At 36.2% G+C, this 19,023-nt stretch overlaps 1 protein-coding gene across 2 annotated transcripts in view; it reads left to right on the plus strand.

Annotated features, from left to right (window-relative positions):
* The window catches only part of LOC129222690 (ecotropic viral integration site 5 ortholog-like), a 263,327-nt gene that overhangs the window by 208,336 nt on the left and 35,968 nt on the right, over positions 1 to 19,023 (plus strand). For both annotated transcript variants that reach the window (XM_054857222.1, XM_054857221.1), the window contains exon 3: positions 13,086 to 13,293. In XM_054857222.1, coding sequence (XP_054713197.1) covers positions 13,086 to 13,293 — 208 coding nt within the window. The remainder of the gene's footprint in view (positions 1 to 13,085; positions 13,294 to 19,023) is intronic.

Raw genomic sequence — 19,023 nt, forward strand, 5'->3', positions numbered from 1 at the left:
AAGAACGTATAGACACGCGAAATATCCATTTTTGACGATTCCCGAGTTAGTTGCAGAGTTCTCTCGTGACGTCTGTATGTACGTATGTGCGTATGTATGTCGCATAACTCAGGAACGGTATGTTCTAGAAAGGTGAAATTTGGTACGTAGACTCCTTAGTGGGGTCTCTCCTTTAGTGAGGTCTAGTTGTGCACCTCCCCTTTTGGTTGCATTCGAGTTTTTTTAAAGGGGTCTTTTGCCCCTTTTTTGGGCGAAATCATTGTTAATATCGATGTAAACTCAAGTGGTGCTACAATTTGTCGGACACTTGGCGATATACCGCCAGTATTTTGGTCGCCAAGTTTTGTCGTCCACTTAGCGATAAATTTGGCGATTTTTTTTTTAAAAATCTGGTTTTAATTTTGCCATTGTTGGTGATATATTTAGAGAGTAAGCTATTGAATCCATAGACTAATAATAAGAGTAGACCGAGCTATGGCAACCCTTTTGCTGCTCATAAACCAAACCATGTGACTGGTGGATATCCTAGCAACAGCGGGCGTTAATCGTAGCAGACGATCAACGCCAGCGCCAAAAAAAAAAAAATAAATAGAATTGATGGAACACGGAAGAATGATCTTTTATGGAGTCCGATTTGTAAATTTGTTATTCTAAGTTGTAAATATTTTGTTAATATAGTGAGTTTTTCGTTTAGATAGTATTGTGCATTTTCTTTAGTCAATTTCAATAACTCTCTAAGCAATAAAAGATGCAAGCGACCAAGAGGAATCAGCAAACGGTAAGATTTTTACTTACAGTTTCAATTTAAGATACCGATTAGTACATTTTTGCGTTAACGCAAAACGTTTACGCCATTTCGTTCACGCCAACGCTGACAGCTCCAAATGAAATAAAAGTTACCGAAAACTGATCAAAAACTATTACTAATGTCAAAATAATGCATAACTAAAAGAAAAACAGTTCAATCTCTGCACCTGGAAGTTTTTTTTAATGAATACACATTGTCTTAAAATACATGTCGAGTGCCAAACTATAGATAATGCTGCCATCTAGCAACCATGCTGCCAAAGTCTTCGCCAAGCCCTTCCACTAGTCACATGATACATCTATGAACCAATATTCTTTATCAGCAAGAATGAGAAAGCTCGGTCTACTCTTATTATTAGTCTATGATTGAATCACATTACATTTACCAGTTATGGGAAAATGACATTAAATTTGAGTAAAAGGAAGTCATGTGAGGCATACATCAGCTCGTTTAAATGTTATTCTAGTAAGAAGTTACGGTTGCCAATTCATATAAGAAAAATCTTTTGGGGAAAAAAAAAAAAACGAACGATTCATTCAGTGGTTGGATTTCCCTATAACTCATATCAACTACTCTTGAAAGAATGCTTTGTCGCTAAACATATTTCGCTGTAAAAAGTCTAATGTTGTGATTATTATCTTTTGTGGTGTTAGTGATATGATCAGTTGATGAGAAAAGACGTGCTTTACAGTCAACTCACACCATGTGCAAAAAATTTTCCCTTTCATAAAAACGTTTGATTCGTTCCAGTTTCCTTTCCGCTCGCGTTCCATTATTTCAGTTCTTGATAATTCCAAAGTTTGCATTATGGGCCGAATGGCATTAATGACGTACTGAAATACATACCCCTGGCTTAGCGCTGTTGTTCGAACCTGATTCCCTTATCTGCATTTACGTCACGTATTACATTTAAAAAGAGTCATTTCTCTTCCTCCACATCCTATTCTATTCCCACAAAGGGAAATCATATAATATACATTTCGAGGATGAGGGAGCAGAGCGCGGATCGTTGCTATGACGACGCTCTCTGATAATCCGGAGTGCGAAATTCGGTAGAAGACAGCCATGGAGTCGGCATTTGGAGGAGTAGTAGTAACCCTGAAGGCAAGCCGTGACCCACTCTGAGGCGTTGCTTTCTTGTGATCTCATGTCGCTGTTTTGATTGTTATTTCGTTTTAACCCTTGCCCGACTGAATTTGTTTTCTGAGAGTCACTCTCGAGAGCTGCTTGAAAGTGCCATTAAGTAGGTCTTTGCTTGTTTTAGTTACTTCACTTTTCGGTCTCGTGTTCGTTACGACTGGGTATGTTTCAAGAGCTCTGGCTATGGTTATGGAATATGCTGAACTTGGGTGACTATATCGCAGTGTTCGCTTATTTAATTATGTTTTATAGTGAAAGATTGTAATATTTTCATTGACTTTTTATGAGTTTTTATTTTTGTTACTTCCGTAGCTCATCTTCTCTTTGGAAATGAGATGGTTTTGCTGCTAAAAAGCAATAATCGGAAGCAGTAATTGTTTAAATTTATCTCGGAAGCTTTTGGACGATTTGTTTTGACTAATCAAATTTGCCAACTCATTTGTGCCATTTTAGCATCATCTTATTGTGTTCAAGTAACAGCTTCCTTATCGAATTCAGCAACAGCAAAAATCCCCATTTGTTTTGCATCAAGACTACGGCAATCATTAAACCATATTTAATGCTAAAATATTCCTTCCTAATTGTTTCATCTTCGATGCATGAATGTTATTTAGAACTTACTGCTTGCATTTGTGAATATGCTACTAATTTCGATAGCAACAGAAGCCATATCTAAGTAAATTTTACTTAGAAATATTGCTGCAGGAGCAAGTTTCTCCCTTGTATAAATATAATAATTTTTGAGGTACATTATATTTCGTCATCATTTTCGTAGTTCATTTGGACTTTTTTGAAAATAAACATTTCTTAAATTTCTTGATCATACATATTTAGTAGTGTCTGAAAAGACTATGTAGGTCAAATAACTTTGTTTGGTCAGAGACTCTTTCGATATATGCATCGTTTGCTGCTATAACATTTTAAAACACTGTCTTGGAACCCTTTATTTAGTTGATTGATGAATATATCAAGCAAAGTGTGCTGACATTCATACTTGGCATCATTTCGCAAATCGAAGTTCTACACTCAAATTGACGAAAGCCCTGATTTTGTTTGTGACTTGCATGAGAATATTCAGCCCGAAGAACGAGAATATCGCGTGCCACGAAAATTCAGCGGTGACATTTAGAGATGTGAAAAAGAAAAATGGCCAAAATGAGCTCACCCTATCCTCTTCTGTGCTTGCCAACTAGTAGATGCATCCACCGGAACGACTGCTGTGTCAGTGGAATCAATCGAATTTGCTTTTACACTCTCGCAATTTATGAAAATGGAGCTGTTTTCTGGCCTTGTTCAATATAGACGAGCTCTGTGACGTTGGACGATCAATGTGTTCTATTTTTGTTTTGTCTCTGAGCACAACTTGATATGACATTCTTCTCTGAACTTCAAGTTCTCAAGCGTTTCATATTGATGAATTTTGTACGAAATATGTTTTGAAATCTCTTCCGATGGCAATTGATTTTGAAGAAACTGACAGCAGCGATGATCTATGTGTTCGATCTCGTTCAGTGTCAGTACAGTGTGATGATTTCGTATTTTTGGAAGACAGTCTTTATCGCTCCCGGAGTTCTTCAATATCCAGTCTTATATGGGAATGGGGCAAAAGGTAAGAGAATCTATAGAAGCTCTGCGATCTAATATTTTTCGTTTAAAATTGTCTCTTACTTTTAATATGTTTCATGTATTTCGATGTCTAAATTGCTTGTTATTGTTTCTAAAGTAATTTTTTTTTTCTGTTACTTTTCAAAAGGAAAAAAAAAACATAAAATTTTAAGCAATTTTTGTTTGTTTTATTAGTTTAAAGTAAATGAAGGTGTAAACGATTCCTTATCTTAAAATAGGAGTGGGAAAAGCCGGTTTTTGCTATAGGGCCAGTTAACAGTATTTTGTTCAATTGTAGAGTCTCACAACATGACACTTTTTTTGCCATAACTATTTAATTTTCTGTTTGATTTGCACACTGTTTTATTTTGAGTTTGTGTGTCGCTAGGGCAAACTCAAAATAAAATTATGTGCAAATCAAATTGTAAATTAAATAGTTTTGGCAAAAAAAAAAGTGATATGTTGCGGACTCTATACAGTTGGACTAAATACTGTGAAATGGCCCTATACCGATAATGATTATTGTTGTTGGGCCAAATCTGAAAAGTTATCTTTCAACCCAAACGTATATAAGCTCGTTCAAGGTCAAACATTGCTTTTCCTAGAGCCAGATCTTCTCTTGTTTTGGCGCGATGAGAGAGAAATTTCAACATGCTAAGGAAGTAATGCAGCATGGGTGTCAGAGGGAGGTCATTAATTAGATCTGTAGGAATGATTTCCTAGTTCACCTCCTCCCCCCCATAAAAAAGACTATAAGAGCCTTTTGATGATTCGCTGTTATACGTTCCTAATTATTTTTTTTCAGTAGTGCCTCCTCCCGTCAGGGTCAGGATTTGAACCGTTCGCTTTGCCAGATCTCTTTACCACTGCACAAAAGCGCTTGTTTCACATTGAGATTGTATGTTTTAAACACGTTGTAATGTTATATAGTGTAGCTGGGTTAAATTGAAGCTTGACCTTGACGATGTTTTTGGAACGATAGAGCATTATTGTTGATGCTGAGATGAGTTAGGTTACTTTCTTAGTAGTTTTACGAAGGTATTCCAACTTAAATCCGCGCCAATAGGACGCCACTCTTTCACTAAACTTCCCAAACAGAAGTAAGCATTTTCAAGGTCAAGCTTCAACGTATCCAGTAGCGTATCTAGTGGGTCTGGTGCCCTTGGCGAACTTAAGAAATTGCGCCCCCCCCCTCCCACAGCGTTGTCCCGATGGAAGTCACTAGAGGTCACTGTGACCTCCCAAAATTTTTTTTGGGGGAGCATTTGTCTAATTTATTCAACAAATTAGGAGACAGTATTGCAACTTTTCAATGATGCTCAATGTTCCTTCGCAGTAGATGTTATGTATGTGTATGTGTGCATGTTCGAATAGACACGTTTAGTGGTGACGTCAGGGGTTGCCAGAAACTCGGGGAAGTTTCCAATCATGCCGTTGCTATGCGCGTTGCTAAGGAAGAAACAACATAGGATCTTCGTACGAATAGGGTTAGAGCGATGTTTAATTGATGGTTTCTTGCCAATTAAATGCTTAAATAATTTTTTTTAGTGGTTTCAAGTTACATATAAGCCACCTGTAGACATCATTTGACGAATATCGATAGTTTTTACATGTGAATCGGGTTAAAATTCGGCAAAATATAGACTTATGTGGAATACAAGTGTGTTTTCTAGAGTTATACACTCTTCTTATTGTTATTTCTTTTTCTTTGGGTGGAGGGGAACAGCTCCGCCCTGACAGGGTCTGGAAAGACATTGCCCCCCCTCCCCCGCTTTCGGAAAATTGCTGTATTTTTATAAATTTGCGCAATTTTTTGTCTTTCGATGCAATATGCATTGACTATATATGATTTAAACCCCCCCCCCCCCTTTGCAGAAAAATTTTAAATGACGGGACGAGGGAGATATATTTTTTAAAATCCCGTTTAAAGCTTTCTAAGAATTTGATTATTATTATTTTCTTCAGGCGGGATTTTTTTTTTTTTTTTTAATGGTATAAGTAATTTTTTGTTTGGGGAAGGAGAATTTTTCACTTTTCTCGATTGTGATGCTTGTTTGCATTGAAATTATTTTTTTTTCGGATGGGAGGAGGGTATGTTAGGTTACATTGTTCTTATTCTAATGTGAGTTAATGTGAGTTTGATTGGGATATTTTAGTTTAAAAGTTTTTCTTCTGCGAGAACACACACGTAATTTAAGTTAAACTCCAACTGAGCTCTATTCCGAATAGGAATAAAAACTAGCTTGAAGAAATTGATAAAATTCCCATTGAACCTAAAAAAAACTAATATGTATATCCTTGTCCTCCCCCCCCCAAAGAGCAATTACTTAAAATTACGCGCAGCAAGAAGAAATATCCCCTCCCCCCGAAGAAAAAAAGAATTTAATTGAACTATGAATTGCAAATAGTAGAACAAACTGAAATTTTCAGTGTATATTTATGCATATTGATATAAAAAATATGTATAAAAAGTAGAGTAAAGGAAAAATCCCCGCCTTGGAATACAAAAAAAAAAAAAAAAAAAAAAGATAAAAATACTCGTGACAATTTGAAGAAAACACGCAATTCTCCCTTTCCCCCAAAGAGCCCGAAGGAATGGAGTTTCATTAAAATATGCATTATTACTGGAACAAATGCAGAAAAATTCTCCCCCCCCCCCTCCAGGTATCGCTGACTAGGCTGACATGGTCTCTCGTCTTTTAAAGAAAATAATGCATACAATTCAATTAAAACTACTCCTCTTCCTAAAAAAAAATAATAATTAAATTTCGCTCTAAACTTTAAAAGAAAAATCTCTCCCCTTCCCCCCCCCCCAAGTCATGATATTTCAAATTTCCTAGAAGGGTACGTGCAAAAAGGAAATAGTCAATGTACGAGTATGTTGCGTCGAAAAACAGCAAAAATTACGCCAAATTTATAGAAATACAGTTATTTTCCAAAAGGCATGAGAGGAACAATACCTCTCCTGACCCTCTCAAATGTCGGACCTGTCCCCCTCCCCCCCCCAACGAAAAAGAAATAACAATAAGAAGAGTGTATAACTCTAGAAAACACACTTGTATTCCACATAATTCTATGTTTTGCCGAATTTTAACCCGATTCACATGTAAAATCTATCGATACTCGTCAAATGATGTCTACAGGTGGCTTATATGTAACTTGAAACCACTAAAAAAATTATTTAGACCATTTAATTGCCAAAAAACTATCAATTAAACATCGCTCTAACCCTATTCCTACGAAGAACCTATGCTGATTCTCCCTTAGCAACGCGCATAGCAACGGCATGATTGGAAACTTCCCCGTGTTTCTGGCAACCCCTGACGTCACACTAAACGTGTCTATTGTATCATTCGGTAAAATTGGGATTTCATTCGGCATATTCAGAATTCTCCCCTTCCCAAAAAGTTTAGTTCCCCCCCCCCTCCCCCACCATTTCACATAAATTCAATAAAACCAATAATATTTGCATTTCGTCAATAAATATAAATAATGTACGTAATTTCCTATCTGAGGCGAGGTAAAAGAGGTATCCCTCTACTCCTAATGACGCCCGCCTGCGCGGTTGCGCCATCCGAATGAAGTCTTGAACCAAAAGAGAATAGCATTTTTCACTTCCGTTTATAGGGAAACATGGGACTAAGTGAAATAGCGGGGCAAAGTGAAATAGAGAAATATTTAATCTGCTTTTAGCTCCACCTGTCGGGTATTATTTTAACTATGTAGAATCATATGCAATCTATTCCGGCTAGGGAAAAAAATACCGCCGAAAATTAAAGCATTTGGTAATACAGGCAATTTTAACAAATTGATACTCTATTGTAATATTTTGTTGTAAGTCAAAAATTATTTTCTTTACTATGAAATGATAAAGTTCTCGTTATTTAAATTTTAAATATTAATTGACCTCCTGATATTCAATGCAGTATTAATTTAGTTAATATTAAGCTTATTTGTATTTTAAATAAATTGTACAATAAGTCAAATACATATGGGGCAAAGTGAAATAGTTTGCTTCATTTACTCACTCTATCATTTAGTATAAATCACTTTCGTTTTCATTTATTAATTAATTCATTTACATTCCTTCATTTAGTTATTCACTTATTTATTCATTCATTCACTTATTTTCTTATTCATTCACTCTTTTACTCGTTCATTTATTTTCCCTCATATATTAATCAATTTATTCAATTATTGTTTCATTATCTTTTCATTTATTCGTTCAACCTTTTATTTACTGATTCTTTTGATCAAAAATATGCTTTAGAATCGAATAAAAAAGATTTCATTAGAAAAATATTCATTTTTCACTTTGCCCCCATGAAAAATAAAGTGAAAATTTTCCACTTTTTTTTGGAGACTCACATTTACTGCCAAAAATAAAAAAAATACTGTTTCAACGCAAGTTTTGTTATAAAATACAATGTTCTTTCTTTTTGTACTACAATTTTCAAAACAAACTTCTGATTTGTTCATTTTGAAAACAATCAGTCATCTAAACATTTCACTTTTCAATACATTCCTCTATTTATTTTTTGCAGCTTCAACTTTTAATAGAATTTGTTTCAAAGAAGAATGTACAATAAACACAATTTATATTTACTAAAAGAAAGAAAGAAACCTTAAATTTTTTAAAATAAAAATCAAAGCATTTAAAAAAATCTAAAAAATCATAATTAGGAAAGCAAAGCAAATACAACATTGCTAATCTGAAATTGACTAAAAACTACAACCGTGTACGTACACGTAAAAAAAAAAAAGTACTATATATTTTCTAATTAAGGCCTCCCAATATTTCGTTCAGATGACTTTTATGCTTTTTTATGTATTATAGTGAGAATAAATACTTAAACCAAACTCTGTGGCACGGCAGCCCGTGACGTCGCCCCTCCCTGAAAAAAAAATATAGAATCATCCGGCATAAAACGCCCTCCACTACCGCTCGTGTGCAAATTGTGTCCTTAACTAACTCAATGAATCGAAATAAAATTTCACTCCGCGGGCAAAATCCCCTCCTCCCCCCCTTTTTTTTGTTTGGAGAATTAAGCATTATTTTATGTTTCTGTCTAGTTCTTTTTCTCGGGAGACTTTTCTTTACTTTTACCCTTATTTATAAAAGCATTGATCTACTTAAATGATCATTTAAAAAAAATTGAAACAAATTCCTTTTTTTTAATCAATCAAAAGGCCTCCCCCCTAGCTGCTGCCCCCCTAGCGAGAGCCACTCCTGCCAAACCCTTGTTACGCTACTGATTAAGGCCTCCCAATATTCCGTTCAAATAGGAATTTTATGCTTATATTATGTACTATAATGAGAATAAATACTTAAACCAAACCCTGTGGCACGACAGCCCGTGAGGTCGCCCCTCCCCGAAAAAAAATATAGAATCATCCGGCATAGAACGCCCTCCACCACCGCTCGTATGCAAATTGTGTCTTTAACCAACTCAATGAATCGGAATAGAGTTTCACTCCACCTCAAACCTCCTCTCCACCACCACACCACCTCCTCTCCTCCTCAATCGGAATAGATTTTCCCGTGGAGTGAAACTCCACGGGAAAATCTATAAAATCCCCCCCCCCCCCCCCGCCTTTTTTTTGAGAATTCAGGAATGTTTTATGTTTGACTTTAGTTCTTTTTCTTGCGAGACGTTTCTTTACTTTTACTCTTACCTATAAAAGCATTTTTCTATTTAAATGATCAATTAAAAAAAAAAGAAACAAAATACTTTTTTTTAAAATCAGTCAAAATACCACCCCCTATCTGCTGCGCCCCTGGCGGGAGCCACTTCTGCCAACCCCTTGTTACGCTACTGAACGTATCGCTATTTCAATTAGTTTATTTCTCCGGAAAGATTAAAGAAAACTTACTACTCGATGGAAAATCACATCCATTATTTGCGAACTCCAGTCAAAAACTAAGTTTAGTGCCTTTACATTGTGGCAGTGGCGTCGCTGTGAAGATGGGGAAGGGATCGAAAGGGGTGATCAGCCCTGGGCATCACACGTCTGGTGGGGTGTCACTCACAGTGGAATTGCGAATTTTTGAAAAATTCAAATACTACAATTCAGAAAATGTCCCCCAATATTTTAATATATTTACTCTATCAAACGCAGTTGCATTATCATGCGGGGAGCGGGGAAGGATGGGGGGGGGGGGGGGGGGTGTTTGCGCTGAGAGAAGCTTAATTCAAAGAAAATAATGCAAATCAATCACAAAATATTGTGAAAAGCATGGCATAAATATTATTATAAATGTTATTGATCTATTTTTTTTTAAATGCAAACAATTAAAAATCTCCGAGACCGGTCAAATGTTTTCATGCACCGGTGCCTTAGAATCCCCGGTATAGACTATAGAGATTAACTACCAAAGAAAATTTCTGATTAAGTACGTTTTTTTTTTTCAACAAGCAAAACAAGGGGGATTAAATTACGAACACCCGGCTTTAATTTGCAATGTCTGAAAGCTAATAATTTTTGTGCATGGGATGGATTGAAAATAAATTACAATCACAATTGAAAACTCGAATTTATAAGATAATATAAGAAACTCGATTTCCAAGCTGTTGGATGAAAAATATTTCAAATTACTCATTTTCACGGAAATATTGCACTAGTTTAACTAATGTTTCATGTTGAATTTCTGGCATAAATGATAGCAAACAGTAGAAATTATTATGAAATGTGATGTTTGGGTTGCATGAAAATATTGTTTTAGTCAGCAATTCATTTATTTCCGTCATGAGTTAACTCATGATGGAAATAACTCATCGCCTCATCGAAATAGCTCATCGCCTCTCACATTAGTATTTATTTTAATTATAAAATAGAAACGACACTTTATTTGGCTAATGTAAGAAGATTATTAATGGCTTAAATGTAAAGTTTTTAAATTTAGTTTGAGAAGAAAAAATCCAGTTCGCTTTAAGACTAATAATTTTTCGTCGCTCTTCACTTGATGAAAATAATTCGATAATATCTTTAGTTCTTACTGAGTGAAGTCATAATAATCTCGGACCGGAATTTTGCGGTTATTATCTTTTAACCTAATTATCCACTTAAAAAGCTTTTTAGTTTGCTCTTTTATCGCTAAACTTTGGGAAAATTTTTCTGAGAACCATGATAGTAATCGGAAATTTTCGTGGCGAAATTAATTTTGATTCCAATTATTGTTGTTTGGAAAAAAGAAAAAAAGCGATGAAATTCGAACTGCTTTTTTTGCTTTCAAAGAGAAAAAAGAACATAATGCCGTTTTTTTCAAGCTATCATACGTAAAAACCAGACAGGTTGTTTCTTAAAATCGTTCGAAGTTCTTCTCCTCTCCCCTTCTTTTTTTTCACACCTAGTTAAGAATTTCTGCACTGAAGCGACTGAAGCTTCTGTTCGTTTACAATCGCTTATTGTTATCGTTTCGCTTAATTTTTTCACTTGTTTGTTTTATTTTATACTTTTGATCTTTTCGAGACGTTTTATCCATCCCAGGAGCGAGGCTTGTCGACATGAGTTGATCAATCATTTATTACTATTTCTCAAAGGTGTTTTTTTTTAAATTTATTTATTTATTTATTTATTTGTGAGAACGCTATTTATACTTCCTCGAACTTCATAAGTGAGGTATTTTAAAGATTGGTCCCTCGCTTTCGGCAAAAAATAAAACAGCTAACATTTTGTTTGCTTAAAAGAAATTAAGCTTAAAAAATCTGTATGGATTCGTACGGTTGAAGTGTAAATTTCTGCTTGCATTGTTCAATTTGATATAAACAGCCATAATGGAGTCGTTTCCGAAACTTTAAAAGCATTTTTTTTTGAAAGAGCGTGCTTAAAAACATAGGATTTGACCATTTTTAAAATAATTTGACAAAGATTAATATTTTTAAAAAATATTTAAATCGGTACGCAGCCTCATCAAAATATTTTCATCACGTAAAAAAATTCGTTTTTTACGTTTCTTTGCATGACATCACAAATGATGAACTTCCATTCACTGTTGCCATTATTGCAGAACGCAATATTTAATTCGCTTCTTTACTTACATGTATTAGCAACGATATGTTTGATAGCAAGCCTAGAGCGCAATTATTTAATTCGCTTCTTGATTATCATAACGTGAAAGCGCGGTAGACAGATGTGCCAAAGTACATCATTTGTGACGTCATAAAGACCACGCCTTGTTTGAAAATCGGACATTTAAAAAAAATAATTAAAAAATAATTGTTGGAAAAAAAAAGTATTTTCTTGGCCCATGTAATTAATATTATTATTATTATTATTATTTTTACTCATTCTTTCAACTTCAGTGACTAAAAGTTGTATTACTTTTGACTGATGGAAACAACCCCATTCTCCACTACCGTTGTGAGCATACTGAAACTTTTTGCTCTCACTGGTAGAAAATTAGCCGCTTCGTGGTAATCTACATCTTAATACTCGCCGATTTGTTTGAAATTTGGCGAATACAGGAACATTTCCACGATTCCAGGGTTAGATAGTTCCGCTCAGATTAGAACATTTTCGTCAATCCAACTAACTTGAAGCTAATCTTTCTCACCGTCAGTATGACAACCGTTTTGGTGAATGTCTTCTGTTTTCAATCCACTCACAAGGAAGTCCTTTTTTATTGTATTTGGTCTGTCAGTGTCCCGAGACATTTTTATCTGAAATCATTGCATAAAAAAATGCAAATTTCCATGTGCTGCTTGAAGAAGAACATACAAATCACATCTATGGAATTCTTTAACAGTTATTTTGACCAGTTCCTTTCTGTGAACATATATGAGAGGTTTGACAATTTCTTCAGCAAATGGCGTGATTTAAAATTGATGGTACATCAGTTTTACGTACTGAAATGTTTGACTTTTATAATGTGCGAAATTATTTCCAAACTCATATTTTGCGTAATGTGGTCCATTCCATCAGAAAATCATTAAAAACTGGTGTAAGTAGTACTAGAACGTGACAAAATGTCTTTGGGTCATTCTTCTGTTAAGTTTTCTCAGCTAAAGTGTTATTATCTCTGCTCATCTATTAAATAACATTGAGTAAAATTACTGGGGTAACAAATCGGCAAGTAATGTTATGTAATAATTATATGCAAGTAATGGACTACAAGAACATGGAGAACAGCCGTTCGTTGTTTACCGATCGTGCAAAGATTGTTTTTAACATTTGATAATGTAGTTCATAATCGCTACTAGGATGACAGATGCAGGCCTTCGCCAACCCGAATTATGTTGTGTGCCTGAATGCAGAATAGTTGGGATCAACTGTTAAAAGGATACCGCCATGAAATTGAAATACATTATGGCTTCAGCACTAGTACCACCGCAGTAAATTGTTAATGCAGTTGTTATTGCAGTAATTGTCTTGCTCATTCGGTGAAATTTGGAGTTCCATTCGGCATGAGAATTTCCGTCCCCAAAAAATTTAAGTCCGGAACACCCCCGCTGCTGTAGCTGATCTGTTGTGTTTTTATTGTTTCTTAAAAGATGTCATTACGTAGATTATATCGTAGTCTTGTTTCTTTCAGGCTTCTGGAATCAGATGCGAAATCCCTGAACTCCCTGGCGTCGGGGCATTCGAGGAAGTCGTCCAGTACCAGTCTAGTCTCGGTAGCCTCTGGAGACAGCAAGCAAAGTGCCAACGCGGAGGAAGACGGAGAAGATGTTTGGCAAATCTGGGGGTCCATCGTCAACGAGTGGGATACTTACTTCAAAAAGAAGAATGGCTTCGTCAAAGTAAGTCGCTCGTCAAATGTGGTTCTTAAGGATTTGCTACTTTCTGGTTCCATTACCCGACGCCAGAGTGGCATTGATTCTTACATTTATTTCCTGCAAAATTCGTGATTCACTTTGAACACCCGGGTGTCACTTCACCGCTGAACTAGTGATCAAGATGAAACTGACCACTAGACTATTGTTGATACAATGAGCTGTTTCGATTGGCAGATTTCGGAAAATCAGTTCGAATCCTAAACAACAGACCAAAATATGTTAATCGAATTTTTTTCCTCAATAAAAAATTGTATGGAGGGAAGGGATACCTTTATTCTTCTGTGCCCCTCCCAAAGGTTATTTCTATATCCGCCCCTAAAAGTCCTTAGTTTTGAGTCATGAAATGGCGAATAAGTTCTGTTGATCAATCGCAGTTCTAGAACTTGAAGACGCCACCTTGCGGTGATTTAATAAATTAACTGAAGTGGTAAAACATTCCATTCTTCCTTTGGGATTAAACATAGGTTTTAAACAGTTTGTGATGTTATTGTGATTTTAAAAGAATATAAAAGAAAAACCCCATTAACAGAAAGAAAAAATTACTGTCATTCATTAGGCTTAAAAATAGATTACAAAGTTACTGGATTCTAGATTTGAATGTTTTACCTCTTTTAATAGCCAGAGACTGCTATGCCTCCAAACGTTTATGTGGCTTACGAATGTTCCTTAAGGGCTGGCCACAAAGGGTGATAGGCTTTGTGACAAGGGTGTCACACTTTGAAGGGAGGATTCATGAAATTGTGACAGTTTGAAAAAAAAGGGAAGGAGGGGTGAGTAACAAGAAATGTGACACCACGCTTTCTTTGAACAAGAATATATTGATGAAAAACAGTGTGACATGTGAGAGGAAAGAGGAGGAGGTAAAGCGGGAGGGAAGGTTAAAAATTGTGAAAAAAAAAAAAGTAACATCATTTATGGACAGTCCCCATAAGGGAAATGTTTTAACAAACGTTAAATGAAAACAGTGCCGCATAAAGGGCGTGAAGATTGTTTTTTCGAGAGGCGTGTGAATTCAATATTTTTTTAATGACTGTACTTATCGGAGTGAGACGCGGTTTTATTTCTCACCCATTCATTCCAACGACACCAAACTGGGTGGAGCTCAGAGGCGTTGTCGTTCTTTTTAACGCTTGGTGAAGTTTTTCTCGGAAAAGTTCGGCTTCATTTATTTTTTATTTTTATAAATTAGGTAAGGATAGGCTTTTACTTCACTCCCTACCTGTAGGGGTTGTCGATCAATATATATGTTAAAATCAATCGGTTTTGAGAAACGTTGGACGAATTAAACGCAATCATTGCTTTGTTTCAGCAAATATCATCCTGTTGTTTGACGCAACACAATTTATATGGAAAAGAGTTTAAAGAATATTGTCGATAAATTTTCTTTGAAAGAAAAACAATGATTTTAAAATTACTTTCCTTGACCTTGATAAAGACATCTTTCAGTTGACAGTGGGTGAATGAAGTCATCACTACAAACGATTTTGCTTTTCTAAGTTACATTACTATGCTGTTTAATATGAGTTTAAAAAAGACTTTAATTTTATAAAAGCCTTACTGCGTGAAAAATGCGTGATACGTAGAATTCTAAATTCGCCAATGTTCAGGGTTGTTGATCGCGTAAAAATCGGCGCTTTTCAAAAAAAAAAAAAAAAAAAAAATCCAGGAAGTAAAGAGCAAAAAATCATGCATACTAATATAGATTAAAAGAAACAATTAGCCAAAAACGTAACCGTTGACCCGAATTCCTTTCAAAAATCACGAAATCATCAAAAATCGCGAAAAACGAAATTATTTCATACACGAGTTTGAAAATTGATTGTAACTGATCATTTTTTAAACATGTTCACTGCATTTCAGTAGTATTGTAGCTTTTTTGAGGAAAGGTTGGGAGGAGCCCCCGTTATATATGTTTTTTCAATCGTAAAAATAATGCAAATGTAATTTAAATTGGTATCAAACCACCTTTCCTTTGGTGAGTTCCCCCAAACCCTAAGGTGAATTCCCAAACTTTTTTTTTCCAACCAAACCACTGCACTTTAGTTTTCTTCCTTTTAAAATTTATATATTTTTTCAAAAGGATGTGGTCATCTGCAAGAGAATATCTGTTTTGAAAAACTTAAAAAAAATTTGCGGATTTTTTAAACATAAAATTCTTTCTAATAATTGTTAATTCAAAAGTTCCCAAATTTCGGATTCTATCTTGGATCGCCGAACTTAGGGTCCTAAAAGTCTAAAGAAGATGCCACATTACTTTTTTGCAGGCCTATTAAATAATGCATATTTTTAAGAAGAAAAAAATGGTTACAGTTGATTTCTGAAAACATATTTTTTAGAAACATATTTTTACTTCTTTAACTGTTTTTCATGGATGTATTCAGAGCGGGGAGCGGGGGGGGGGGGGGGGGCAGTTGCCTCTATATATACTAAGTGCAATACATTTTATAGGGAAAAACAGCAAAATGTGTAATGGAATGGTTTCTAGAATCTGGGGGGGAGGGGAGAGAAGTTGACCCTCCTATTCGCTCAAATAATGTCTGTCCACACCCTGTGTGTACTAGTGATGGGCATAATCGAGATCTTTTGATAATCGAGATCTCGGGAATCGAGTACTTCTGATAATCGAGTGATTGATAATCGAGATCTTTTCAAGTCGATCACTCGAGTGATTGATAATCGAGATCTTTTGAATTCGAGAACTCGAGCGATTGACTTCTCGAGATCTTTGGAATCGAGTACTCGAGCGATTGACTTCTCGAGATCTTTGGAATCGAGTACTCGAGCGATTGACTTCTCGAGATCTTTGGAATCGAGTACTCGAGCGATTGACTTCTCGAGATCTTTTGAATCGAGTACTCGAGCAATGGACTTCTCGAGATCTTTTAAATCGAGATCTCGAGATGTTTTTAATCGAGATCTCGAGATGTTTTAAATCGAGATCTCGAGATGTTTTTAATCGAGATCTCGAGATGTTTCAAATCGAGATCTCGAGACGTTTGAATCGAGTACTCAAGTAGTTCATTTTCTGAGCTTTTCCAGAATTGAGTAGACTGCTACAGGGGCGCCCCACTATAAGGGGGAGGGGGCATAATGCGGCCTGCGCCATTGGCCGGTTTTTTCAGAGTGTTTTTTATCTCATTTTCGGGTGGGGTGGGGGCATGGCGCAGCCTGTGCCATTAAAATTGTTAGGGCTGGGTTTTTGAGAGGGTTCTTTAAATCTCATTTTCGGGAGGGGGTGGGGGGGGGGGTTCTATGGCGCTGCCTGCGAAACCGAAATTTCTATAAAAGTGGTTTTTTGAGAGGGTTTTTTAAATCGCATTTTGGGAGGGGGGAGCTCTTTCTAGACGGATGCTCCGTAACATTTGAGAGGGTGCACCATCGCCCTGCGAAGGGGGGGGGGGGGTGGATACCTTTGACTTTTGGAACAGTTGAATTCCCGAGTTGTATTGGCAGGGGTGCGCTCGAAATAGAAATGTGCCATCAAGCCTATCATTTAGGGGTATAATAAGGGGCGAACCCCCCTGGCTTTTAGAAGTTATTGTACTCATATAAATGAAATTCTTACTCTTATTCGGCATAATATGCAACTCGTAGGATACTCTTTAATCCCTCCTCCTCTCTTGTAAAGTTCGAAATAACGGCCTGCCCCCCTCCCCCAATTCCTTGAAAAAAATCTAGTTTTTACGTTTCAGTGGGTCTAGTTTTTTTTGTTGTTTTCCGATAAAATGAGCAGATACACCCTTGCCCCCCTACCCTCCGGAAAAGTTCGAAACGCAAGACTGTTTTAGGGGATCAATTTGATAGATTTTAGTCTTCATTTAGGGGTCGCAATCCTTGGGGGATGCTGGTTCGACGAGATTCCCTGTTAGCTTGTCAGAAACTAGGAGTTCGGTATTTGGGCGACCCGGCTCGGACTTGTATAAACTTTTATAGGTTTATTGGTAGTGGCTAGAAAACTGGCAATGTGCCCTTGACTGTTGGTAGCCCTCAGGGGACGCCCCGTAGCGATTGAAATGGTATCACCCCCTCCCCCCTTTCATTTCAATTTCTGTAACGGATTGATTTCTCTTTTTTTTTCTTTTTTTTTTACATTCATTTTGAGTGATTTATTCGAACGGTCATGTATTTAAACTAATGATTCTCAGATATCACGTGGTTATTTTAAATGGTTTCGGGCACTCAAACACAAAGTTAATATTGTAAACAAGTAGGGGAATCGTTGCTCTCTCTGCGCAAAAGGACTCATTTATTCTTATTTATTGCTTTGCTTTTTTTTATGTTCTTGTTATTAGTGGAATTATATTTATCTGACTGATACATGCGGAGGGCGGGTAAAATATTTCTGACTGCGTTTTCCAGCAGATTGGGATTCCCGGCGCATTGAAAGTTATAAGTGTGGCTTGAATTGCATTGAAGTTCATGATTATTTTTTTTCTTTCTTGATTCGCTCTTTGTTATTTTTCTTTTTCATTCGCTGACTTGGGAAATATGTAATAACAGTATAAAAGTGTAGGGAGTAAAGTTGAAATATTTCTGAGTGCATTAAAAAGAAATATGGAAGTTTGTCGTGTGGAATTAATATTAGCTTCCACTCTTTGGCCCATTTTTTTAAAAATAAAAATAACATTTTATACAGATTTTTTTTTCTTTCAAATTCCATACGTAAGATATTCATGACTTTTGTGCGTAGCATTTATTTTCGCGTGCGTAGTTGAATTTAAATGTTTTTCTTGTTTTACTCGCTTCTGTTTAAGTCATATTCCTTATATTTTCAATGTGATATTCCTTATATTTTCATAAATGTTGATTAGTATATTATTCACTCAACTTAAAAATTTGGAGTCAATTGATGTGCTGATTTTATGAGATTTATTTATTTATTTATTTAATGTAAAGTTGAGGCAAAACTGCTGAAAATGCTTTGGCTAGCGACGGTCCATTTCGGAACTTAGTTTCATAGCTGCGCTTGGGGGGGATTTTCCGTGCGTTGGTCCTCAAAAAGGTTTAAATTGATTACCAACTTTCTCTAAAAAGCAGATTACGTATCCGGTTTTCAAATCATCCGAGACGCTCGATAACCGAACATTCGACAACAAGCAATATATTAAACAAGGATTCCCCACGATTGAGAGGGCAGGGGGGGGGGGGGGGGTTCATGGCGCAGACCATGCCATTGAAGTTTTGAAGAGGAGAGGGTAACTTATAAGAGGGCATTTAGTCTTATTTTATGGGGCTCTCGTTCGGTTCTCCGTCGCATTTGAGAGATGAATGTCATCGCCAGGGGGGGGGGGGGGGATGGGCACCACTGCATTTTAAACACATTGCGTTTAAACGTTTTAACATGACTGTCACAGCGTTAACAATCGTTTTAAAACCTTTATCTCAACAAAGTGTGCTCTCTGAGTAACCCCATTCGAAAAAAAGCACTTGAGAAGCTACTATTTGATTCTGAAACTTTAGAGAATGACAGGGGTGTCCGTCCGTCCCTGTGAGCAATGGCACACATCTTATGAAAATTTCTCCCTCCCCCCTCCCCCTAAGAAACAATAATCCGAAAAAGACCTAAGACCACCTTAAATTTTCAATTACACTACTGGTTACTTACTGGTTCAATATATTTTTAAGTTTAACAATTCTCAAGTTTAAACGTGCTAGTGTCGCCCAAAGACCCGCCCATATTATCGTTATCCCTCA

The sequence above is a fragment of the Uloborus diversus genome, chromosome 5, assembly GCF_026930045.1.
Source record: "Uloborus diversus isolate 005 chromosome 5, Udiv.v.3.1, whole genome shotgun sequence".
Classification (NCBI taxonomy): domain Eukaryota; kingdom Metazoa; phylum Arthropoda; class Arachnida; order Araneae; family Uloboridae; genus Uloborus; species Uloborus diversus.